Here is a 27,582-nt window from a genome sequence, read left to right on the forward strand (position 1 = left end):
CATTTCCAGGTCAGGTGCACCTCTCACACTGTCCAGACACCTCATACATCTTGCAGGCAAGCACCAGCTTATCTCCATACTTATCTCCCAAGTAATAATTCCCACTTAAAGCTGTAGCCTCAAGCAAATGACTGGAGAGGACGGGAATGGCAGGCCCGGGCGGTACACCACTCCCACTCCCGCCCTGATTTGAATCTGAACTCACGAGAAAACAAAAACAAATACACTAACAAATTCACAAACAAAAACAAAAACAAAAACATAATTTAACTTCCCTACGGTCAAAAACGGAAATTGATTTATAAATTTTGCCTGTGGTGTAATCTGACGCTGGCTTGTGGGTCGGGGGTTTATGGGCATTTGTGAACATACCCAGGTAAAGCAGTCAACTCAATCAGCCATTCCCTGCCGACGAGCGCCAGAGAGCCAAAGCTGAGCCATATACACAAGACTGTCGCTAAAATACTTTTTTCCTCATAAGACAGACAGAGGGGCTGCACAGCAACCCCCAACCCAGAAATTCACTGAGAATGAAAGAGTCAAACACGATTTTCATCCCATCAGCGTCTTAATTCGGTCCTGGATAAGAAAGAGAAAATAACACACGAGCAATATAAAGTGCCAAAAAAAGGCCGAGAGTATATTTGTGGTGTGAAATCTGAAATGCTTCTCTCTCTCTTCTTCGCTGCTGATGTTCTTTTTACTTAACAGGCTGTTTTTTTTTTTGGGCTTGGTGGCTGTTTTTCACAGCAACAAAGAACAGAGACCTGCCTCTCCCTGACGTGGTTTCTCGATGTTATAAATCCGATTGTATGACTAACTGGCTGTTTTGTTTATTATTCCTGTTTCTTTGCTTAATGTCCTTTCAACAGAGCTTTGATCCTGCTAACCTTATGGATCCTCACCATAAACACTTACCTTCTCAAGACATTTTTATCACCCCGAGGCTCGATGCCAGGCATCTGCGCGGAAGTGCAGCAACAGATAAAGTTGCCAGTTACCAGCAGGAGGACAACAGACTCGCTGAGCGAAATGTTTTAAGGCTCCTCCATCACCCTCTGGTTATGGTTCTGGTCTGTTGTGGGCTGTAGATTTGGCATGAAGACATCATGTGTGTCTTTTTATCTCTTCTGCTGTTTAAACATGTTACTCCCTTAGTATAGTTAATAAAATAACCACAAACCCTCATGTTTTGGATTGCAAATTACAACGCTGATGTCATTCTTCACCGTGAGAACATCACATCATTCCAGTTCAAACTCGTAGAAATAAAACTCATGCCCAAATCTAACCAGATAAATCAAACTTCATGCTATTTTTGGTAAAATACGGACTGTTTAGATCTTATTTTTTTGGAAGTATTCTGTAAACTCAAACCCTGCATGTCTGAGCCTACATACAAACACACAAACCACCCGCGAACACTCAATCGTTGCCAGTGATGTCTCTGTGAGCAGGAGACCACAGGAATTGTTTATCACTGCAGATCAGAGTGACTAATCAGAAGCAGGCTGTTTCTTCTTGAACCTGAGGTCGAGATGTTTCCTCATCCCACACCGAGACACGAACGTGCCGCAGCATGACCTACGCCTCTCCTCGTCCTTGTGAGCACCTCACCAGCTCAGATCCCAGCTCCAAACCCGAAAAGGACAATCTGTGATGTTCTGTGACGGAGAGCGAGACGACTAAAATCACTGCTGAGGGGTAGCAGAACGCGCGGAACCGTGTCTTACTCAAGACAAATGTTCCCTTTAGTTCTGGTTTATTTATCCCACCCTTAATCTTAATAATTAGCAGATAATGCATATTCTTTCCACTCTTCTCTCTCAGCCATGAGTTCATACTTAAGTATATCAAAGTCGCAAACGAATAATTATGGTAAGTAAAAATAAAGGCTAACCAGAAAGAAGGAACTTAATGCGATTGCTAGGCGAACTAAGAGTTTCCATTAGCATTTGCCAAAGTACCATTAAATGTTATGGGAACATCAAGGCCCAGAGAGCATGTTGGTCAGCACAGTGGGAGTATGACATCTTACACTGTGCAGGGCCTCATTCTGGACCATGCAGACGGCTTCAAAAGAACTTAATCGTCAGGAAAAACAGTCTGTAGGCCCGAAAACCACACGGCAAAAGCACCACTCACAACGAGATAAATGTTTAACTGTCTCACCCTCGGGGAGAGCATAATGCTTCAGGTATTACAGTTAGTTACGCAACATTCCTTTGATATAAACAAACAACAGGCTGATCATAATATCCAGACGAGGCCGAATGTTGTTAACGGAGAGAAACAGGCGGACTCCAACAGAAATAATGATGCAGAACCACGGCACAGTGATAGAAGTGATGGAGCTCTGTTGCCCATGAGGGATGTTTCAAAGCCACTCCAATGCTTGTCGGTGCAGTTTATTACTTCCTTGAAATATCTGTAAAAGAGGAGCCATTGAGCAAAAGAAAACTGTTTAAGAGCTGAGGGTGTAAATCTCTTTTAATGCTGCTGATCCCTGTGTTAGTGCCGCTTCCAGAAACCGCTCGCTGTTTCTCCTTCCCTATGGTTCCCTCATTACGCATCGTCTAGGAGAAATGGCTACCTTTTCACTTCGCCCTCTCAAATATTGCAAACTATAAGCGGTTTTTGTAAGTTATAACTGCAGGGGCTGTGTCTGCCAAGAGTCTGTCGCTTATACTTAGTCCTCTCCCCCCCCCCCCCCTTTATTTCTGTGGCTGTTGATTAAGAGAAGCCATGCAGGTCACAAAGCCAAAGCTGCGACAGACAGGGGCGTGATGTCGTAGTTTACACTTATATAGATATTTTCGATATGAACATCTTGCAGTGGATTCTGATGGCTACTGTATGATTGATGTTCCAGGTCAACATTGCTCCTTGTTGCTCATTTTGATGAAGAAATGAATGTTTTTTTGTTTTTTTTTTTTCCCCGTGTGTATTTTCTTCCAGAAAGGATAGATTCTGACAAGAGTCCTGAAGCCATCCGTCTCTCCCCCAGGTTAGGTTAGTTCCCTGGTGGGATGTTTTTGCGCGGAGAGGCCACCTCTCTTTCTTATCTTCCTGTCATCTCTGTGGGACGGCAGGGCACGACTCCTTCTCTGGCTCCAGAACCGCAGGCTTCCCCTGGACACCAAACCGCCGCTCCACACTCGATGTGCTCTTTGAGAGGGCGGTTGTTTAGGGTGTGTCAGAGCTTATTAGTGCCAGAATGTGTGGAAAAAAACAGAGCTGGGTGAAACTGTATTTGCAAAAAAAATATGTTTTTTTATGGGTTACTTCGCTCGTCTTAAGTAACCCAGCAGCGCAGGGTTTACCACATAAGGCAGAGTAGACGGACAGAAAATTAGGACGATTGCGAGGAAGTACATGGATGTTAATTGGTGCTTTTTGTGATCGACAGTTTACCTAACCCTATCTGAATTTCCCTGTTTGGTAAACCACATCTTACTTGAAAAAATGAATGACACTAAACTAAATTCATACATCTATTATTCTACCATTATTTATGGGAGGAAGTTGGTGCTTGTGTGCATTAATATCATATTTCTACCCTGTAAATCAAGGGTTTCTAACCTTTTTCCTCTGACGCTCTCACACAGCTGTGTCAGATTTACACCACGGCCACTCGTGTACTAAATGTGTTCATTTTAATTATTTTACTCTGGATATTGACTGTTAACGTTACAGTATATGATAATGCATACAATAGTATTGTCTTTTTTTTCACACAGTTGAACTGTCAGTGTTGGCATCAACCATTTTATCCATTACTATTCACTATGTATTCTTTTATCCATCTCTTTTAAAATATATCATTTACTTAGCTTTGTGTTTGTGTTTATCCATTACTTTAAGCCAGGTAGTTTAACCATTCAACCACTACATTTAACCACAGGTTGGACAGATACATACAGATATTCCAACTTCTCTGCTACTAGTTTTCATGCACTCTTAGATGCAAACGTGGTGTTCAGGTGTTGTAGCTGACTCAATACGTGGATATATTTTTTTGCAATGACTTGATCTACTCCACAATCTTTCCTGACAAGACCTCCAACCTGAACGACTACCCTCTGATCCCGAATTAGCGCCACAGATAAACACTTTATGTTTTAATAAAGGTTTGGTTGGGTTTGGGCACAAAGACGACTGGGGTTTAGGGAAAGATCATGGTTTGGTTTAAAATTAGTAGCAGTCATGTTCTTCATGGTTACAATAATAAACACGTGGTTAAGCTAAAAGAATGGTCATTGTCACGGTTACCTCCTGCGTTAAAGTCCGACATTTGGTCGGCCCATCCATCCACGGCGACCTCCTCTCTACACAGTCGCTTCTGTTTTAATAACTACAGCCACTAGAGGGCTTTTGCTGAAAAGAAGTCTCTCATGACCGCCAGAGGTCGCCTAACAATAAAACATAACTATGGTTCTTATAAGCTGCTTACACAAAAAACAGACCCGTCTCATCTCTCCATATTGTACCCCTTGGCTGGGAATCACTGCCCTAAAGCACCATGACATAACCCTTAACACTGTTTCCTCCCGGTGATGACGACTCTTAGTTTCCCACAAGACATAGGGCCGACAATTATTAAAATGCACTCAAACAGAAGTTGAAGTAATTAACAAGAGATTACACATTTTAAAAAAGGAGAAAAGGAGACAGCGAGAATGAGTCATGCCTATGTAAAAGTTGTGGTGAGGCGAAAACCTATAATAACATCATGAATGGCAGCATGTGTGTTGATAGTCCCTCACATAGACATACTTGTGGGCAACAAGAAAAACATACGCAGCACAGTGAGGCACTGAACCTGCATGCAGCTCGGAGAATGTTAATAAGGATTATGGTTAATGTACTTATAACATTCGTCGCAAAGGCCAAGCGTGTTTCGCCACTGTCTTTGAAGAGACCAACGCTTCTGCCAAGCAACACTAACTTTCATGTTTATGTTGTGGAAAAAAGAAAAAAAAAAAGTTCCTCTGTGTCAAATTTAACTAAAAGAAAGTGCAGCTTAAATAAGTCGGAACTCTCCAGAGGAACACATAGAAATTCCTTCTCTGTCAGACAGAACAAGGCCGTAAGTGCTGTAATAATTTTTCTAACATGTAAGCCATAAAGAGATGCTATTGCCAGAGAGCATGCTGTGACCCCGTCGACCTTGCGCCTGCTGCCTGGCTTCTGGTTAGTGTAAGCAGCATCCAGCTGAAAGCTACCAGAGGCCTTCATGTGTATATGTGATGTTTCCAAGGAGAGATGGACCAATTAATCTGATTATAGTCGCAAATCCTCCAACATGTGTAGGCCTGTCCACGGCCATGTGCAGTACAGATGTGTGTCCATGTGTGTGTAAGCATGTATGTACCTGTGTGTATCAGATAATGTGATCCACAGACACAGTGAAGATACGATTATATGCACAAAATCAGAATCTTGGCAGAAAATATATGACCCACAAGATTTATAAAATATCTTGAGTGACATTTTGCAAACATTTATCAATATGAAAAATGGGAATGGAGTTTTCCCTGAAAAAAAATGGTTGCAAGGGAGCTGAAACTGTATGCAAATACACGCTGTGGGTGAGTAGTCGCTCCTTGGAAGTCAAATAGCGACAGTTAAAAGTACCTGAAATGAAATACTGGGTGAAATAGTAAACCATCTGTCAAAGCTTTCGCGGTCTGTTTAAAAACACAACACCCGAGCACTTAAGGGTTTTAAACAGCCCCTTTTCATTGGCATGGCTATGAATATGCCTATTCTGATGGTGATCCTTTCATTTTCAAGCCAGAGATCCGAGTCAGTCACAGCTCGCCGTATGTTTGTGCCACTGACTGCAGCCTGCACTGAGGGGCAGGAGGAAGTGGAACGAGGAGCTGACAGACAGGGCCTGATACTGCACTTCCACCACAGGCCAATCCCCAGCTAACCCCTGTGCTGACAGCCAGGATGTAGCACTCATCCACAGGCCACAGCCCAGGCTCTGGGGCCCAGGAAAAGGAGAGTAAGGAGAGCAGGGACCGGGCCGCTCGGCTGATGATAGAGAGAGGGGGGTGGGGTTGGGGTTGGGGTGTGGGGGTGGGGGGGTTGGTGGCTGGTGGTTTGGGTGGCACGCACCGCTTTCTGCCTCCAGAGCAGTACGGCCAAGAGGAGAATCCACAGACTCTATCGCCTGCCAACAGCATGTCCAATGCTTGGCCAAGTGACAGACCCACTACACACACACGCAAGTGGGCATGCTACACACACACACATACACACACACACACACATACACACACAGCTACACACATATTCACAAAGGAATGCGAAAAAACTCGCTTAAATGCAAAGTAAAGCTGGAACCTATAAGATACCATGAGATAAACATGCTGTATTAAGAAACTGCAAAAACACAGACATGAAGACACATTCGCACCACAAACACTCAAAGTGGCATTTTTCCTGAGCCCAGATTTTATGGTTACTTTACAGATTAAAGTTTAAGAGTGGAACTCTCCAACATAGACATAACAGATGACGGCCTCATTGTATTTTCTCTGGCAGAGTGATGTTACTGACAGTACAACTCATGTGAAACATTCATCCAGAAAATTGCGCAGACAGAACTAACATTTTGGGAAGTTTAACCTCTCAAGCCAGATGTAATTGATAACATGACCTCATCAAAACTTCACTTCTCCGATATTTGTTGTGAGGCCGAGTCTTAGAAGAACCCGAAGACTGCGGGTCAATAAATAACGCAGTCCTCGGTCGGTGCTGTGCAGAAGCACGGCGGAGTGATGAGGGCTGAGAGGCCACTGGTGACCCCGGCTACACGCTGCGAGAGGGCTCTGCTCAGAGCCAGAGCTGTCTCTCCAGCTGGGATCACAACACAGAGTTGGAGCTCTGGTTTCAGTGCACAACTCCGGCCTGGGGCTGGGATGGCGCTCCCCCTGTGAGGCTGGGCCTGCAGGGCTAACGTTAAGGCAGACAGACACCCAGGGGGTCAGTCAACCCACCCACTCTCAGGAGGAGGCAGCGACAAGCACAGAGGCCAAAGACTGATTGAGGCTGCTTCAGACCACAGCTTTGCTTTTTTAACTGCTGAGTTTGGGTTTTGCATTAAGCCTCAGCCTACTACAGCTATTTCTGTTCGATGGGGTTTCCACTGAGCTGGCACCAGAGGCAGATTCTGTGCATAAATAATGTGCTATGAGGCCATGAGGTTGAATCAAACAATACTATAGGCTAGAGGGGGGAAATTTAGATAAATAGAGCGAACAACTCAGCCTTCACCTGCAGCAACACATTTTTCTTATCAAGGCAACCAAATAGAAATCTCCACCCAGAGAGTACTATGAAATCGCATTTGCACAAAAAACACTTTGAAAAATCTTTATGTTTTATCCCCCTATCCATCCCTTTCATAGACACCAGATCATTTTGCAGCGTTCAGGACTCGTGGAATTTCCCAAGAAGACGTATTGTAGCAGCTTTCTGGGAAATATTAATATCCAGCCTGCAGAGGAAAGGTAAAGGGAGAGGAGAGGGGATCGGGGGTGTGCAGCAGGGGGGTGGGGTACAGACGATCAGTATCATGGTATGATACCCGATGATAAAATGCCTCTTCTATTGCAACTCTTCCCGACCCCCTGTGCACAGTTTGCTCCGCTGTTTGCCACCTTTTTATGCAGAACATAGCGTCTGTCTCCTAAGTGACACCGGTGGAGGAGGAGGAGGTGGTGGTGGGTGTCTGGATTCGGTTGTGTGGGCGGGTGGGGGTGGTGACTTAAGAGTCCAGGATGGGCAGTCATCTTCTCTGCACACACTCCCCTGTCATCACGGCTGCACTTCAGACTCTCCACATCTGCCTTGCTTTACACCGCTCAGACCCTCTCTTACCAAGCCCCCATCGTCTCTCTGCCTCCCTCCCACGTCTCCACTCCCCCATCAGGATCATCCAAATATTTCCCCTCGCTGCTTTTTGAAGCTTCCATGGGTCACGGGACCCCATGCACAAATCATGCTGGCTTGCCGTGGGGGGGCCGGTCAGAGAGGACTGGGAGTGCGTAGAAACCCAATCTGCACTGTTTTCATACGGGGGTTATTTTTCCTGCAAAGACAGCCATCGACAATCAGCGGCTGGTTCTAAACAGCCAGTTTAGGGGGCTCGTGCTGTAGATGCCGGTCCTGGCAGCTGATCTCAACCATATTCCCCAGCCACACCAGGGGGAAGAGATGGAGAGTAAATTCAGAGAGCCTGACAGCCTGCAGTGGTTTAACATGGGGGTTAGCCCCAAATACATAGCTCTGGGTTTATGTTGATGGATGGATAACCAAATCCATCTCTTTGTTTGCAATAAAACATAGATGTTAGTTTTTACACTGTGACACCACACTTGCTATGGAGCTGAATTATGATCTACTGAGGGAGAGACCTGACAAATGCAAAAATTCTGTCGGCTACCAGTTTTGGAACTTGTATTCTTGAGATGCAAGGGAGAAAAAAACAAACTCAAACACACACGGATAATAAAAGGATCAAGTCAGCTCTGCAGTGTGTGGGCACAGGAGGTTTCAGTACCTAATGCAGAATTTTCATAACAGAGAATATTGGACAGGCCCTCAGACCGGGCTGGTAAACAGGACAGACAGAGCGGGATGAGTCAGTGTGGACCCTCCCTCCCACCTGCAGAGCACAACAGCTCAGGGTGAGAGGAGATGCTGGGCAGGAATCTGCAAGTGCTGGTTAAAGTAATCACATTGGTCTCACTGCATCTGATCTGCAGTCTAACAGACTTCCAAACAGTTGAATGAGTAAATAAAGTGCCCCAGGGGACTCCCGCTGGAGATGGATTACCACAAGGGTGCACACACAAAAGGAGCTGAAACCCCACAACCCGATGTGAGCCGCAGACAAAGGCCTAGCGCTGGACCTCGACCAGGGAACCGGCAAACTTTATTAATCTCATCCTAGACCGAACCTCCTGCTATTGCAACCCATGAACTCATAGATGGACACATGCTCTGCTGTGACTGTGACACAGGTACACAATCCAAAAATCACTGCGCATATGTGTGTGTGTCTCCATCTCTCACAGCGCGCATTAGCAGGCGAACATATGCACTCTCACGCGAGACGCCCTGTTTATGATTGCGTGCGTGCGCTTGTGCAAACATCTGAACATACTGTACTGTAGATGCACGAATGTGTGTGTGCGCCTGTGCGATTGTATATGCGCCCGCTCAAGTGCATAGACCACATAAGATGAGTCTCATGCTCACTTGGCTGTGGAGGCCGGGTCTGGAGGGGACTAAGGGCCGTGGCATTCTGCAGCCCCATCCCACCCCGGCCCCATTCTTCCCTCTTTCTGGGCCTGACACAAATAAAAGGATTAGGAGCCCCCGTTTCCGTCAGACCCTCCATTCAAGACAAAGCTCTGACCAGCTTAGTGTCACACTTAATGATAAAAGTGCAAATCTCTGTCAGTCACTTTGGGCAGGAATACCGGTATTTGGGGGCTAATCTCATTTGATGAAGATTAAAAGGGGTAAGAAAAAAAAAAGACAAAGAAATGTGTTTTGCAGTATCTGTACAAAAATATACACAGCTGAAATTCAGACAGCCACGTTTGACATGGAGCAACTAAGATGAGGTGCTGAAATGTATCTTTAAAATATAGAGAGTGGACGTGAGGCTGTGGAAATAGTTTAGATTAGAGACAAAGAAAGAAAGGAGCAGAGAGAGGAAGCAAGTGTATACATACACACACACACACACACACACATATACACATGCGCCCACACCCTCACCAAAACCTTGGGTGTATTTAGACAAACACACTGCTCTGCCCATTCCCATGTAGAGCTAGAATGTGTGACGTGAGTGTGAGAGTAAGCCTTGGGCACACAACAGTCTGAATGCAGCACTTGCCACTATGATGCCAGTCCTCTCTAGTGTATCTGTGAAAAGCCTACGTGTTGGAAAAACATTCCAGAGTGGGATCACATATACACAGTTGGGGCCAGCAGCGATACTGCGAGCCAGCAGCAGAGGCCATGTCTCAATTTCTCATGCACGTTTGACCAGGCTGCCTTGAAGAAACAAGTGTGGGCTATTTCCAAAGCTACAGGAGCAAAGGGAGACAAACGCACTGTATCTGGAATGGAATTAGAAATACTGCAAATGTGCAGAAATACACGAGTAAATGTTACACTTACACATCGTTAATGATGTTCGAAATGAATAATTTCTGAGCAGCAAAAAAATTCCAGACTCTGAAAATTTTCACCCTCCTGATTTAAACGTGTAATCTGGCAAATTGAAATTGAAAACATTTGCTGAGTGTTTGTATTCCTCAGCTGGCTACTTTAAGAAGCCTATTGCAGTATTTCATAGATTTAGCCAAAATCTAATTTGTAAATTGCATTTAATGGTTTGTGGTTGCCTTCCTTTTTGTTATGAAGAGTTGTCATGCTGTGAAAATAAACCTGAAGGCCCGAGGACTTGGAGCCAGTAATGAAAATCACTGCGTTGCCGAGCCGTGGGCTTTCTCTTCATCGTCACTGATTAGCATTCCCGAATGACTGACATGTCCCACTGGCTGCCTAACAGCCGGCTTTAGGAGATGAGGTTAAATTGTGGCTACCAACAAATTGCATGCTTGAGTTCCTCTGCACCCCTCCGCTATCATCCAGTGTAATGTGAGCACACCAGGCAGATCCCTCTGCAGATCCTTCTCCTCCCCTGCACTACAGCTCCCCCACACAAAGCCACAGAGACCTCTTTCCACATCCCCAGCCACCAGTCTGGCTTCTAAAGTGGTGATGGGCATTACCGTGGCTGAGCCTCTGTGGCTTCCCATAGTGTCCTGCAAAGTGCTTTGTGTTCCAACTGCCGCTACAGACACACACACGCACACACACACACACACACACACACACACACACACACACACACACACACACACACACACACACACACACACACACACACACACACACACACACACACACACACACACACACACCCCAACCCTAACCCTAACCCTTTTAATAAAACACACAGCGGAAATGCCTTTGCAAAAATAAACCTTCGTGAAATCACCTGATATTCATAATGATACTACTTTCTCTTCAGATTTACTCACAGCATCACAAAAACACTGGAGTGAATACAAACAGGCGGCTATTGAACCTTTTATGGATGCAGATGTTGTAAAATTTATAACAGCACTATTCACATATACAAGAGTACATGTAAAACGATATGTTTAAATCAAATATTTATCACACAGCGAGCTATTTCTGGGAACCAGGGAGGAAAAAACAGAGAATCCAAGATGTTGCAACTAGTGATGCAAATAAATAGCACTGCAACAGGTCGTTTAATGGGTGTAAATGTATTTGAGGAGGGGGGGATTGAACAGTTAGCAAACCATGAGATGACAGATGATGCATCCTAGTATGCTGCTGGGACAGGCCGAGCCATGTTGACATAAAACCCAATACTTCCTTACAGAGGAACGGGGCCAGCTTTAGCTAGCTCCTTGCCGAGCACTAAAAATCCCAGCAAGCTGAAGCAACATTATCTGGCTTAGTGTTTCTAACATTAGATTTGTCTCTCTGTAGAGGTCTTCTTTTATTTACCTAAGAGCAGTGGCTAAAGACACATTTTTATCCTTTTTAGGGAGAATCACAAAAAAAAAACAAGAAGAAGAAAGTAGCTGAAAGTTAGAAAGTTTTCCACAAAGGAACGTACACCCACACATCAGCCTGCAGAGTTGCTTCTGAAACACTTGTGCAGGACTGAGGACAATGTTTAATTAACTGCAAAACTATGTGGCTCGGTTGACAACACAAAGTACATCCTAGTTTTTTTTCTTTTTCTTTTATTCTCTTTGTTTTTGTGCGTATGAGTGTTCACAAAGTGCCAGGCCACGCGGGAGTGTCCTAGAGTGAGTAAAACATACACACACACACACACACACACACACAATCGGTGAGCTAACACAGAAACCCAGCCGTCAGCACCTATCCGGCACACACACACACACACCGCTGCAGCGTCCCAAACACAGCTAATTAAAAAACAACAATTTCACAGGAGGGCACTCCAAACAGTTCTAAAAAGCAGCTCTCAGCACACCGGGGGATCGTCCAGCGTACATGGGAGGTGAGACAGGTTCTGGGAGCTCTGCTTTTATGGCCCCATCACTGCTCTGTTTTTCTACTACTCACACTGCCGTGACCTGAATTTCATTTCGCTTATAGCACGTGAATTTGGAAATTTGGAAAAATCTGCATGCTGGAGTGTTTGGAGGAGTTACAAATGAAACATCCTAAAATAACATTTTGCTGAACAGTAAAACTTTATAGGGCATGGAGAGAAAAAAAAAAATCCACTGTGGATGGAAGTTTTTTTTTTATTATTTTTTTTTATGCATCAGCAGGACCTAAAAGTAGGCAGCATGGTGTATAATATAGTTAGTTAATGTTATGTTTTGTAGATGGAGCCCATGGCAGTTTCTAACAAGGCAGTCCATTACAGGGGTGTTGTCCAACACTTCAGTCAAGTGATAGGCCTTATTACATGGCTGCTTTCAAAGCATCTGCTTGGTTAGAGGAAAGGTCCCTCTGGGGAAAAGATCTCCCACTTTCTAATGATGTATAATTGACCTCCAAACACCAGGGCACAACAAACTCTCTCGGGGTGGTGTAATTCCACTCTACCTTTTACATACCACCCGTCTCGTTCAAGCTTGTTCCTCCTCTACGGCTACGGCTCCCGTCCAACTGACAGCTCTGCCTATTTACCTTCATTTTTTTTTTTTTTTTTTTTTTAAACCTGCTCTGAAAATTATCCCACAAAATAAAAAATTAAAAAAAGGTGCGCCACATTGCCGTATTTCTCCTCTTTTGAAATACAATAATTCTATTCTCCCCTCTGTAAAATACATCATCGATGACATGTGTACGCCTGAGATTTTCTTTGGCTGTCAAAAATATTCCTCCTTAAAAAAAAAAAAAACATATTTCATATCAAAACAGGGATGATAAACACAAGTCAGCTGCATGACATAAAAAGAGGCAAACATGTGGGATAAAGGCAAATACAATCCAATCTTATTACTATATAATTGCACTATATGGAGCAAGATGTGTTGAACCGTGTGGGAGTTTTAATAACACAGTACACAATTGTTTTCCCCTGTCTGCACTTAAACCTGTTCCAAAGGTGTGAAAAAAGACTCCTTGCCAATTCCTTGATTTATTATGGCTAGTGAGAGCTGATTACGGGGCATGAATCAGTTGCTGTAGGAATGTAATTAGGCACATAGACCTCTGTAAGGCTAAGGGCTCTCTTCACAGCCCAAAGCAGTTTGTGGGCTGACAAATGCATCTTAAATGGGTGTCATAAAAGTCAAAAAGGTGCCAATTACATCTTTAAGTATCCCATCAATGCAAATGGAATAAACAACAAAAAAAAGGGGAATACTTGTGTCTGTGTGATGGAGGGAGTCTACAGCTAGATTTGAACCTGGGAGGGGTTAAAAAAGAAAAAAAAAAAAACAGTGACGGAAGGAGGGTGAAGAATTAGAAGATATGATGAATAATAGTGTGTGAGAGCAGGACCAGCAGGTTGTTGTGTTTGGCCGGGGTGATCGGACTCGCCACACAAGCTCACAGCATTCACCAAATGTAGCAGAGAAAAGGGGGAAATGGTTATATTCCAAATATGGCTCTTCAAAAGCAAGTCAGAGACAAAATGCCAGGAAAAAGGAGTATGATTTGGAAGCAAAGCAGATCCTGTCTGTCTCTGTGTGTTTATCTCCGTCTTCTTGTCTCAAATTAAAGGGGGAAAAAAAACTTAAAAAAAAAAAAAAAAAAACTACAAATGGACAGTGCTAAGTGAGGCATGAGAACGAGATCCCTCTCTCTCCCTGCCGGACTGTCTCAGCTTGCAGCCACCTCTGAGCCGTGACGCCGTGACTCTGGTATCCCCTAGTTACTGCTATGAATTTTCCATTGTTATCAGCCGACTACACTGCTGTCACAAAGCTGGATGAATGGCACGCATGGCAATAGATGTAACTCTTTGTGGCTTTGCAAGGTATCTAGCAGAGAGCCATAATGTCCCGGTAATCGAAGTAGAATTGTTAAAAAGGCCGGACACAAAAAGCTGAAAATTTAGTGACAAGCATGAAAAGCGCTCATGCGATGAGAAACACAGGGCACCCCAGGGTCCTCCCAGGCCAAAACAGCAACCCTCAGCAATGTAACACTTCTGTTACTTAGCCTCAATATTTGCTTCACCATATCTGCCATCTTTGCTGCTTTTATGTGATAATTTACTAATTCAATTTACTCATTTATCTCACTCCATGGAAAAATGGCTGCTATGCCAAAAAGCTTTTCATGGGAAAATTTAACCACTGACATTGAATTTATTTATTTTAATATACTTCTGGTCATAGGCCTTATTTGAAATACAACGCTTTATTTCAATTCACTATAGCAGAATAAGCACAAGGGGATAATTCCTACATTCCTCTCATTTATCTTTAATTTCTACATTTATTATTTTAGTAGCAGTAATATTAATAAAGAGTTTTTTTATTTATTTAATGTGTTCCTGTGAATTTGTTAAAGCAAATTATCAAATTTCCAAAATGCATTTAATCCCATCAATCTGCTGTTGTCATCGCACTGCAGCTTTTTAACTCAGAATAAGGCCGGACATACTTCAGGATGTTTTCAAACTGTGACACAATTGAACAGTAAATTATGAATGCCTTTAAAACTGTGTGCGTGCATGTGTGTGTTTGCCTGTTGTTCGTGTGTGTGTGTGTATATAAGTCATGCGTGCGCAAATTGCTGAACTGTGAATTATTTTTCTTTTCTAGCTAAATCCACGTCAACATGTTTAATGTTGCAAGTAAACAGAAGTCCTATGGAGTGAAAAAAAATGCGCAGATTGTTTTTCATTGAAGCGTTAAATAGATGCCATGACTCATATGTTAAAACACATTAAATCCAATAAAATAAAACAACCTAAAAAATAAAATAAAATAAAAATTGCCTAAAATAAATTTTTTTAAAGCCAAAAAATTACTATAAAACTGTAACAACCAAATAAAAAAACAAATAAAAATCTAATATTGAAGGCAAATCGAGGCGTGTGATTTGCAGAGTAAGTGAATGATGTCAGATCGGAAAGTGCGCTGTGGGCTCAGAGTTTATGAACAAACCTACTGAAATGATGTTTTCCATATTTTGAATGAATCTGATACATGAAGGGAAAGTCCATAAAATAAATGTAACAGAGAGCGGAATAAAAAAAAAAAAACGAAAGTGGACGCCTTGTACATTCGCGGGCCTGCGTGGGATCATATTTTCTTTTGTTAAAAACGCTCTCCTCCCGCAGACACAAAGGTGGAAATACCGTGGGCCACTGTGACAACGATAAAGCCAAGCAGATGACAAGAACGTATGAGCGCTGATGCGAGCGTCCTGCAGCCAGTGTGAGCGTCTTTCACATTCACAATTCAAATCTAGTTTTTTTTTTTTTTTTTTTTTTTTCCAAACAAGAAAAAAAAAAAAAAGAAAAGCTCTGGTTCTTGTTCCTGTTGCTCTTTTAATTGATTTGAATAATTTTGCAGGAAACTTCATGTCAATATTAAACTACGGCTGAACGAGCAATGACAACAGGTTCATTTATATCATATCTCCATGCTGCTAGATATTTTTTCCCCCCTCTTAATTAAATTCAAATAAGACATCACACTAGCTGAAAGACTGTGAAGGAGACAAACACAAGGCCTTCAGGCCAGCCAAAGCCATCACTTCATGTCTTTTTTCTTTGTTTTTTTTTTTTTGTTTGGTTTTTTTCAAATCACCACACACCAACCAAAGCAATGCGAAGAAATGCAAAAAAGAAAAAAAAAAGGGAGAAAAGCAGGAGATTCCCTCCCTGGGAGTGAGCTTACTGTTGGTAGTCGTGTTTGCAGTAAAGTTTCCTTTCTCTGAAGTAACAGCTGGTGGTGAGAGGCTGTTGACACACGGTGCACTGCAAACACTCCTCGTGCCATGAGGAATCGTTGACTCTCATCAAGAAGCGGTCGGAGATGGGACGCTGGCATCCTTCACACACGGATGGATGATGACACTCAGTCCCTGGAAAACGGAAGAGGAGTTTGGGGCCCGTCAAGAAACGAGAGAAGGCCTGAATCAAGGACTGTATGGGTGTCTGATTAAAAACTGTAAAGCGTTTACAGGCCTACACACCGTGAGCCTAAAGAAACCCAACTCAACTGTTTGGTATTTAATCACATTTAAAAAGCAGGTTTCAATGCGTGAATTGGATCATTTTCTTTCACTCATCCAGCCTTTAGATGTCTGGATCGTGCAGGATGCGTCTGCTTGTCACTACCATGAAAATAAAACCACATTTGTCATCATTGTCTCTGCTCTTCTATCCCTTTGTACGTTTTAATATGACCTTTTGCCGGTTTTGCATGATTGGATTTGAAAAACAACCCGAAACAAAGCAGCAGTGGGCATGCATGCAAAAATTATGGCATCCAGACAGGAATAACAGTCGAGTGTTTGACCTGTGCTCGCAGATCAGATTGATACACAGATGTTTGTAAAGTTATAAAAAAAAAAGAAAGAAAGAAAGAAAGAAAGAAGAAGCAGACTCACCTAGCATGACTCCGAGCGTGGCCTGTCCCGATCGCAGGGGGTGATCTTCAATTTTTATGCCGTCCAGCATGATGCAAGTCTCGGACTGTTCTCCCGCGGAGAGGCGCTCCAGTGACACCAGACCTGTTGCAATATCCATAAGAATACGGTCAGACTTGACAAGAAAATCCCCGGCACACAAAGCTGTCTGGAGGAAGAGCGAGGACGACCTGTTGAAACGCTTTGAGAGCTCCGTGTGACACACAGCCTGCAGCCCGGAGGAGGAAAAGAAGAGCCTAGAAAATCAACTGAACTAGATGGAATGCAAAAAAAAAAAAAAAAAAAAGTCGACTTGATGCTCGCAATAGTTAAGAGGTAAAGGCAGTCTAAGCCGGCCACACAGATCCCCGGTTTGTCGGAGCAGCGTGGGTGAAACAGAAAGCAAACAATTAGAGGTGGAAAACTGTCTTGAACAGTCACCTGTTATGATCAGAGGAGCGAGGAAGCTTTATCTTCTTCGTCCTCGAGCCGGTGGCAGAGAAAGCTGGGAAATGTCTTCACGGAATAACACTTCTCGTCAAGGAGGAGGATTTAAAAAAAAAAAAAAAACAGAAGAAGAAAAAGTTGACAGCAAAATCCAAAGATAGGGGTACGTGTGTAGATGTCCCGGCAGTAACTCTTTGGAAGTAACAGAGACGGTTGGTTGGTTGTGCTCCTGTCGCTGCAAAAAGTCTGAGATCGAGATTGAGGCGAGTGGATCCTCCCACTCCTGCATGCATGGCTACGCTTTTTTCATTCCCCCATTCACCGCCATTGGGATGCTATTGGAGCAGAGTACAGTCCAATAACAACACACACATGGAGTCAACCGAGAAGAGCAGAAGGCTAGAAGGAGAAATATGATATTTTATAGAGGCCTGGTCTGCCACTAATAATAATAATAATAATAATAATAATAATAATAATGATAATGATAAAAATAATAATAATAATGTCGTTAAACTTTTAAGGCTTATTATATGGCACGCTTTGTGGTAAAATGGTGCATTCTGTATTGATTATTTAGCTAAAACAACACACAACTATTAAAAACCAGAGGAATTAAATAAATAATTAAAAAAAAAATCATTCTATAGGTTATTCATCATGGATTGTTGTATTTCCCTCAGTAAGATGAAATACAGATATCTCTGTGTGTCCTCTGGAGCATCACATGCTTTCCTCCCTGCTCTTTTGTGTATTGTTTCTGGTGGAAGCTGCTGATGCACCTGGCGATCAGCGGTGATAACAGCGGGCTGTCCAGCACTGAGGTGGCCACCAGTAGCTCAGTCTGTCCATCCTCCGCTCAGGGGACAATAGCTGTAATAATAATAATAATAATAATAATAATAATAATAATAATAATGATAATAATAATAGTTATCATAATAATCATAATAACAATAATTGAAGATGACTCTACAAACTTGGCCTGTATTTATTCTGCAGGGCAACATCAGCTGTGGATTAGCTCTTATTATCGGCGGATCATCAACTGATCACTTTGCTCTTTCATCTGGGGAATGAGCCTTCGTGCAGAATAAAATAAATCCACACCGACTACTTAAAAACCACAGCGTCACAAATACACAAGATTTAAAAACAAAAAACATACAGCCGATGTGCAAGTTAATAAAACTCATGAGTGATCGGTTCATTTCTTTGTCAAGATGTGATCAAGACGTTTGGAAACGTGCAGAGGAATACGTGTGAAATTACAGGGCTGCTAATGGGATTGTGCGCCGCTTCCCGTGTCAAGCTGCATGAGAGGCTGATTGTTATCAACTTCTCAACAAAAAAAAAAAGCTACAGGCCCAGCTCCAGCCCCAGACAAGACAAAATAAGACGACTGGACACGTGGAGCAGAACTGAGATCCTGTATGATTTAAGGAAACGTAAAGCAGTAATGTTTTCTGTTGAGATTTGGGTGGAATCTGTCTGCATTTTAATTACACAAAAAACAAAGGCAAAAAAAGAAAAGAAAACAACATGCAGATAAAGATAAATAAAGATAACAAAGACGTGCCTGTAGCACCGAATCCGACACTGCATGACTGACTGGCAGCAACGATTTTATATAATAATAATTATAATTATAATATTATTATTATCAATAATAATAATAATGATAATAATGATAATAATAATATCATGTTAAACAGTAACAAAAAAAGATCATAACTCTTATAAATGTTATCGCAAAATAGTCAGAGAAAAGGAGAAAATAAAACAAAAAATATACACCGAGGGCTTGAATTATGAATAATGTGAAATCTCTGCTCGCAGCTTCTACCTTGAGTCTAAAGTGGTCGCTGCGTGTTGTTTTTGATGTCCTTTGTGAAGCATCAAGGCGATGACCTGTAGCCCAGTTTGGAAAACAGAGGACAGATTGTTGGCGTTGCCCTCTGCCGGTCAGAGAGAGAACAGCTGCAGTTATCTGGAAGATCAGCACGGAGGATACTTCACTTACAGTCAGGTTTTTTTAGAGGCTTATAACGATCAGAATTGTTTCAAGTACATAGAAATACAATGCGAATATTCAAATGATTGTATTTTTCGTTAAAGGACAATTGCTTTGTTAATATGAGTCCATACCTGCCAGTCATGAAGTCATCCTGCCCCGGCTTAGCTTTTTTTTCTTGTATCTCCAGCGCCTCTATCAGCATGGGGTCAATTACCTCCGCCTCGCACTAATATTGAATTATCTTACCACTAAGCAGCATTATGAGCCGAGCACTATCAATACAATATAATCAATACATTTAAAAAAACATATAAAGCCTGTCCACCGTCTCCCCCTCCCCCTCTGCTCATTCAGCAGTTATTGGCCAGGTCACTTGTGTGAATGAGGACATCAAACATTCATTCAATAAATCAATCCGCCAACTTTTAGCCCGCGGTGTTTTTAATGAGCCTCCACATGACAAGCCCTCCCTCGCCCTCCACCAGGCAGGGGAAAACGTTGCAGCAGGTGTGCAGCACAGAAAGCAAAGTTAAACAATTGACTGTAAAGTAAGCAGAACTGTTGCATCCATCGGAAAGGTAAGAGACCATTATAATGCGCCATTACAGCAGCCATGCACATTCCTGCAGGCTGGTTCCCTGTGTGTCTGCTGTGATTTCGATTAGAGTTTTCACAGTGAATGTAATGACTCTGAATATTATAAAAAAAAAAAAGGAAAGGATGTGAACTATAGAAAAAATGGTTTCGGAAAAAGCGAAATTATGATCCTACACTGTAATGGTGGGGCAGGAGTAAAGATAAAAACTGCGAAAATCTGTGCAGTTTTGTTGAACTAAGTTTGGAGCAAAAGTGCGGTAAGAAAACGAAGAAATCTAGGCTTCTACTGGCAATTATCTTTTTTAAATCATGTTATTACCTCTATTTAAATGAATGTGTCATTATGCATTTATGTTAAGTTCGAAAAAAAAATATGCCACAGAAGGAAACATAACTAATTCTAAATACAATAAATAAATCCAATTATTTAATGGCTTCGTTAAACTTAAATCTAATTTAAACAGATGTCTTAATTAAACTAAAATGTGGCTGTAAAACATATCGACAATTTTTCTTAGTCTTAATTACACTTGCATCATACTGTGTATAAGCCACACTGGATCCATTCATTTATAACTCACAGCTCTGAGAGGCTACAATCAATGCATCGCAAAAATACATCCTAGAAAACGTAAAATCATAACGTATTAAATTGAACACGTGGACTGTAATGAACGCTGTGACATAATCTTTTTCTTTTACAATATCGGCAGGAGCTTCTGAAATGTGAGCATTTTCAATTATGCCTCAAACAAAGCGCAGCGATAAGCATTTTAAAATAAAATACCTTAGTGAAAATGAGGAGAACACTTCACATCCTCAAAGGAGAAACTCAGCAAACCAAACACATAATGGCTCCCTAAATTGCAGGGCCAGAGGACTTTAATAGTTAACTCACTTTGATCTTTTAATGAGTGTTTCTAAGCTCTCCATGATGCTTTTTTTTAAAAGCCCGAATGAAAAAAAAAAAAAAAAAAACATACAGGCACCCTTAATTTGTTTGCTGCCGAGTTGCACTTGAGCATCTTAAAAAACAGACCGGGACTGCGCGGCAGCGAATCATTTCTCATCCTAAAGACATTCAAAGAATTAGGGAGGAAATAGTGGTCTGATATTGTTCATCTTTTAGCCCGCACACGATTCTCTTCTGGACGTTTGTCTGAAGTCATCAGTGAGGCTGTGGAGGGCTTTCAGAGGGCAGAGAGCTCCTGTCGCCGCTGACAGTCGCGGATCAACAGTGAAGCCTATTGAAGGTTTGGACGTCGGAAATTTGCCACGAATGGTCTGTAATTTGATCTGACTTCGCTGAGTCTTAATGTTTTCTACATTTTCTTCTCAGCTGCTTTCAAATCTTAAAAAATGAATATTGTTATACTGTGATTTCACACAGCAAGCAAACGGGAAGTGCACTGCTGTAATAACAAATAGGCTATGAGATTGCCTAAAGGGCCCCACAGGCCTATGGGCCCCTGAATACTCGTTTAGATTTAAACTTTTTATTTCGAGTCACAAATCGGCTCTATCTGATATTGTAATTTTGTTTTTGAAAATTCTTATAAGCATTATTTACATGGTATAATGTTATTTGAGCTTATTTAAATTCACAGATAAACAGTGGAGCTATTTACGTCACATCCCCCTCTTCCCACTCACTCACATATTTCTGCTTTTATTCCTGCCTGAACCACATGGTCCTTCTTACCTTACTGAGACAGCCAAAAAATATGATACTGCAGGATAATCCCAACTCCCTGAGGATTAAGCCCAAGTATAATACAGCACTGTCAACCCACGGCTAGATTTGTTTATGGTATGATTTATTGGATTCAGCTTTTCTTTTTTTTTTTTCACTGACAAATTTATTGAGTTCTTGACAGATGGCCTGACAGAGCTCTGTGTGACAGCGAGCTGACATACAAGTTTGAAATGTGAGGCTGAAAACTGTTTACCTGCATTTGTAGGCTCAAGTTTGTTAACACATGGAGCTGTAATTTAATTTACATAAGATCTAATCATATAGCCCCATTTCCAAGCGGTGATAGACCACATTACAGTAATGCAAACATAGATACAATTATACAAATGCTTATTCCTGTAGTGCTACTACTGATATAATCACTACTAATGTAATTTAAACTATATGACAGAACAATAATCTAAAGTTGAAAACCGTAATGAATATAATTGTTTAAACAAAAGATAATACATATAGATAGACAAATGACCAACACATAGATAGATAGATAGATAGATAGATAGATAGATAGATAGATAGATAGATAGATAGATAGATAGATGTCAATCTAAAAATCATCTTGAAATCAAATTAAAATTATTTAATGACATAAAAAGTGAATATTGACTGTTTTGTTGCAAAAACAAGGAAATGTATGAATATTACCTTAATAGCACATTCACTGATAACAAACATTGCAGTTTAAAGTTCCATCTCCTGTTTGTTACCCGTCTACCTTTATTTTAGTGTTTATAATTAACAAAAAAATCCCCAAAATATGGGACTTTTATCATATAAAAATAAGAATCTAATAAAGTGCATTTAATCAAAATTTTGTGAAAAGTACAGTCAAAAGTAAAATATGTTTTTGATAAATGTGTTCAAATTTCTTGCCATTTTGTCATAAATCACCAGCACGTATCATCATTCTAAAGTTCATCATTCCTTTTTGTGAAGGACCAGCTCATCTAATGACGGTGATCCATAATGCAGTCAGATTTATGCAGCTGCTCTTCTGACTGGAGCACACACTACTTCACAGTTGTATGCTGATATTACCAGAAACCACCTAAAACCCACCATCTGAATTACAGCAGCACCCCCTGCTGGACAGAACCAGGCAGTACAACTTAGTCTGCTCCACCACAGCAAAACTTCTATCAGCCCTTAAAAAAAAAACATTAACTGAAGAACATGAGAATAAAATACTATAAAATCAGGTTTGATAAAAAAGTATCATGTGCTGTATATTAATAAAATAAAATAAATTTAAATACATTCTTTCAATTCACATAAATACAATGTTATTGTTTCTCAAACTTTCATTAAAGTTTACAGTAGCCTACATGATTTTTCTTTAATACTTTAAATCATATAGTATTTTCAAAATTCTTCATCTTACACTTAATTGGCCTGTTTTTATCTTCATTATGATTAACACGAAATGTCATATGAATTACTGCACTATCTTAAATACTTCGTAAAACATTTATAAACAGGCATTTGTATGTCATAGTTACATTTTCCTGTTTAATCCTCCTGTAACTTTTTAATGAGACTTTTAACAGAACAATAATAGAAACCCCATGCCTAGTATTTCTACTATTGATGTGTATACTCTGTTAATTTGCAAAAACTCTAAAAATGTGTCATCCTATAGTTAAAAAAAATATTCGTAATAGAAAAACAAATCCTGTCAAATCTATTAGGAATGTAAAGATTTGGCAATGTTCTGACAGTGAGATGGCAGAAGATGTTCCTTTACCACAGAGTGTGATATTATGTATATTACTTGTATTATCTATATGTTCTTCATTGTAGAATTTGCATTTTGACTTGCATTTAGTCAGTTTGGTCTTTTTTCATCTGTTCTTGTGGTTTTTGTTATTTGTCAACTATTCCAATAAGCCCTGACTTTTCTGTTCTATAATAATAAGAATAAAAATTACATTACTAGATTATATTACAACCAAAGAGAAACTATACAGGAAAAATGTGTACAATTGTGTATTTTTTCTTATAAGTGTTTGTAGATTAAAAGTTGATTTTATGCACATTCAGTCTCATTTTGTAGCAATAAGTTAAAAAGACTTTTTACATTTGGTTCAATGTTATGAAATGTTAATTGTTAAAGCAGCAGAGAGAATTACATACAGTAAAAACACAAATTATTATTGGATATACAAATGAAAACAATATATATTTTTCATTCATTCCTGTTTTATGCCAAAAATGCACTGCACAAATTATGTCTTTTAAAATAGCATTATTATTTTTGTCATATTATTGTAGAGTCAGTTTGTGTTTTTTTACTATTTCCATTTCTTCGGACAAATAAGAAAAATAACATGTGTTTCCTCTTTTTATAATGTACTTGTTAGTATATTTCATTAAAGCCTTTTGTGGTAAAATCACAAAAACTAAAATGTAAATTGAATGAGGTCTCTACTGAAATGTGTCATACAAACATAATGACAATAATAAAAAATAAAAAAAAATCTAATGTTTTGTGAAAGCCTAATGATTAGTTTTCTTTTTCCAAGGGATTATCTTCAAAACATTTTAAAAAGCTGTTCAAAGTTGGATCACAGATGGCAACAGATGATATATTATGAAACCCAGCAATAACAAATGCTTTTATTCTGTGATGTGGGAATCTCCCTTTCCGTTCTGTTTTACTTCACACACAGGCCATGGACAAACAAGTCTTCATGTGAGCCTAAGCTGTTCAGACACATGAGGAACAACTTACTGCGTGGTGATTTTAAACAAAATTAAACCATGGACTCTAAAGGTCTCCATGAGACACACACCCACGTGTATATGTGGCTTTGTCTAACTGATGGTCGCCTGAAGAAACTTAAATCTTTCTCCAACAAGGACCATTCAATCTCCCACACAGAGGTGCTGAGTGGAGAAGTTACACAAACAAAACAATGGTTTGTCCTTTGAGAAGAGGCTTTCACAAACTTTGAAAACCTTTGGCTCACGTGCAACTGACATTACTCCGTCACGTCACAGTGGGATACAGGTCATTTGTTGTTACATGACCGTTTTCATCATTAGCAAAAGTGTCACAGCTCAGGCAAAGATTTGCAGCACCTTTCATCAGATGATCATGTTATTCAGTGGATTTGTCTCCGCAAAAATAATGTTTCCTCTGACGAAAAAAACTTCGAGCTGCGGGAGACCAGGAGCATGATTTTAGGATGTGTGCCATTAACAACAAGCGTAGGCCTTCGCTACCCGCTCCTCATGTGGAATGTATAAATTCTGTGTCTGCTGAATAAATTGCATGTGCTCGCAGACTTTGTGGCTGAAGTAGTGAAAGATAGTCTAAATACTTCTACATAGATACTGGCGGTGATACTGAGCTGGAATTGAATGGCTTTGTTTTCATGGCAAACACATATTGGGAGAATCAGTTGAACCTGGTACCAGCGGTAATACAGGCGTTATATGTACTGCACAAACAATGATAGGGATAAAAAAAAAAAAAAGAAAAAAGAAACGAATCATTGCAACAGGAAAAAAAAAATATGCAGAAAATCTGGCTTCCGGGACCAGTGGCAATAAAAAAAATCTTTATAATCAACCATCTGTATATGTGTGATGTTTTTCCTCTGCCTCAATCAAAGTCGCTGAACGTGTTTTGTGTGTATTGAATGTGAGTGTATGTGCACATGTATGAGTGTGTCATTAATAGGCTGCACTTCAGAGAAAAAGGTAGAAATCCACCAGATGTTTTGCAGCTGGGTGGATCTGGTAGTGAAGATCTAGACAGCATCTGTCACAGGCGAACATTTCTAATCTGTCCTGAACATTAGGCAGAGAGCACTAAAAACCCATCACCGGCTGCATGTGCTGCTCAGTTCACAATGTGTTCACCACAGGCTCTGCAGTTTGGCCCTGAGAAAGTTCAAAATTAAATGAGAACAAGAAAAAAGAGAAAAAAGAAAGAAAAAAAAAGTAATATTCATCAAGCTGAGCAGTAGAGATGTAATTTTAACAGCACGATTCCACAACGATGTCTTCAAAACTCTTTTCCTTTATGCAGAGTACGGCTGATAAACATTTAGGAAGCAAAACAAAGGCTAACAGGCTAACTGAAGTTATTAAGGCAGTGCCTGAGGCTAAAGACCAAGGCTTTGAACTAGAGGTCCAGCAGAGCTTAGTGAGGTCAAGATCTGTCAAACAGCAAGCAAAGCTAACATCACAATGAAGAACTTCAGTTGTGCATTAAAGAGAATGAAACATCTATGTGTTTAACATATATTATTCAATTTACATTGTAGCTTCATAAAAAGAATAATTTTAAAAGTGTAAAGATTCTTGTTCTGAAGATTTTTCTGAAAGCAAACCTTTTCACAGACAGATGCAATGACTGAAACCCACTTTCTATATTCTTACTGTTGTTGCTGCCTCCTGGAAATCTAAACAAATCACTTCCTACAGTGGCTACATTGCTTTATACTGCAGCTGACTAGGGTGTGCTTAGCTTACTTTGCCTGGGTATGTTTTATGTAACTGTGGGAATCACTCCAGGCTGACCTTGATGGTATTGAGATATTTTCCTTCCTGGGTTCATGTGCCTAGTTACTAGTTGGTCAACCTTGTGCCCTGTGAACTGACCCTGTCCTCCCTCTGAGGTTTGAAAGGAAAAGAAAACCAATCCTCCGGGGAGCGCTCCGACTAACAAGAAAACTGCTGGCCCGAATCTCTAAGAAGTGCTGTGTTTTCCCACTGGACCACTTTCAGCTTAATAAACATCTTAACTAGCCAGAGGTCCCACGGGAGCTGCTGGGAAATCCTCTGGGCAGCCAGAGCTCAGGAGCTGGTCCTTTATTGCATCCAGGTGGCTGTTAAAAAATGCTGGCCGGCCATAAATGTCCAATAAAATGCAAGTGGCACCTTCAGGGGTGGACAGGGTCAGTGCACCTGTCTGTGGACGAAAGCTCCACTCACTCCCCTATGTCCTATCAGTTTGATGTGGCACTCATATGTTGTGCTACCAACATGTCCATAAGGATTATTGAACAGGCCTACTGTGGGCACAGGCTCAGGGGCCCAGGACTCAGGCGGCTCCGGCCATAAAAAATACACAAAACTGCTGCAAAGAGACTCACAACAACTACAAAGATACACTAAACTACTGCAGAGACTCAAAACAACTATAAAGATACACTAAACTACTGCAAAGAGACTCACAACAAATACAAAGATACACTAAACTACTGCAAAGAGACTCAAAACTACCAAAATACACAAAACTACTGCAAAGAGACTCACAAATACTGCCAAAACTAGTCGGTTTAAGTTTCCATGTCTTGCTCCCACAAAAGAGAGGTGGGCGTGCACAGGCCCTTTGTCTCATAATCTGTCTGTGAACATGTCAGCCACATGCAGCTTATAGCACAAACATCCGCTAAAATGCACACAGAGGTCAAAGTACATTTTCCCTTAGTCATGATGTCCTCAGCAGATGAATGAAAACCACCCTATTGTATTAATGCACAACTAACTGGTAAATTAGGAGGATGCTCATTGAAATTCCGCCCAATCACTTCCCGTTGTTTACGACTACTTCACACGTATGTGAACAGTGGCAGCAGCCTCCCTTCATCTGTCCAGTCTGGTCGCTGTCCAAAGGGAGAGTTAATTGTCCCACAGGTTGTGCAGAGACCTGGACGGTGTATTGGGCCTTTGATCTGACTTGAAAGGAGTTAATTGATTTCTGTGTTACAGGCAGTGTTGGAGGGAAGAGAGAGAAAAAAAAAAAAAAAGATGCTTGCTGGTCATTTCACAACACGTGCAGAAATATCTAAAAGGGGGAAAAAGAGAGAGAGAGAGAGAGAGGGAGAGAGAGAGAGGGAAGGAGGGGATGAAGAGAGAGATCACCTCACACCCGACTCCATCCCTGCTCAATTACAATAATTTGACTCACATGGGCTGGCCGCTGTGGCTGAGAGAGAGGGGAGGAGAGCCGCTGTGTGGGGGAGGGAGGGGGCGATCCCTGCTCTGGGAGATCACTCATCTTACCTCTAGCTGAGGTACGGAAAGACAGATTTGATGT

At 41.2% G+C, this 27,582-nt stretch overlaps 1 protein-coding gene across 4 annotated transcripts in view; it reads right to left on the reverse strand.

Moving 5' to 3' along the window:
- lmx1bb (LIM homeobox transcription factor 1, beta b) overlaps positions 1–26,755 on the reverse strand; it is a 56,309-nt gene extending 29,554 nt beyond the window's left edge. The window contains exons 1-3 of one of the 4 annotated variants that reach the window (XM_056377490.1): positions 19,007–26,755; positions 16,696–16,818; positions 15,981–16,167 (exon numbers count right to left, since the gene is read on the reverse strand). In XM_056377490.1, coding sequence (XP_056233465.1) covers positions 15,981–16,167; positions 16,696–16,765 — 257 coding nt within the window. In that variant the 5' untranslated portion in view covers positions 16,766–16,818; positions 19,007–26,755. The other 3 variants (XM_056377489.1, XM_056377491.1, XM_056377488.1) reach the window with 3 other exon arrangements.
- Between the last annotated feature and the right edge of the window lie 827 nt (positions 26,756–27,582).

This window comes from Seriola aureovittata, chromosome 5 (genome assembly GCF_021018895.1).
Source record: "Seriola aureovittata isolate HTS-2021-v1 ecotype China chromosome 5, ASM2101889v1, whole genome shotgun sequence".
NCBI classification, from domain to species: domain Eukaryota; kingdom Metazoa; phylum Chordata; class Actinopteri; order Carangiformes; family Carangidae; genus Seriola; species Seriola aureovittata.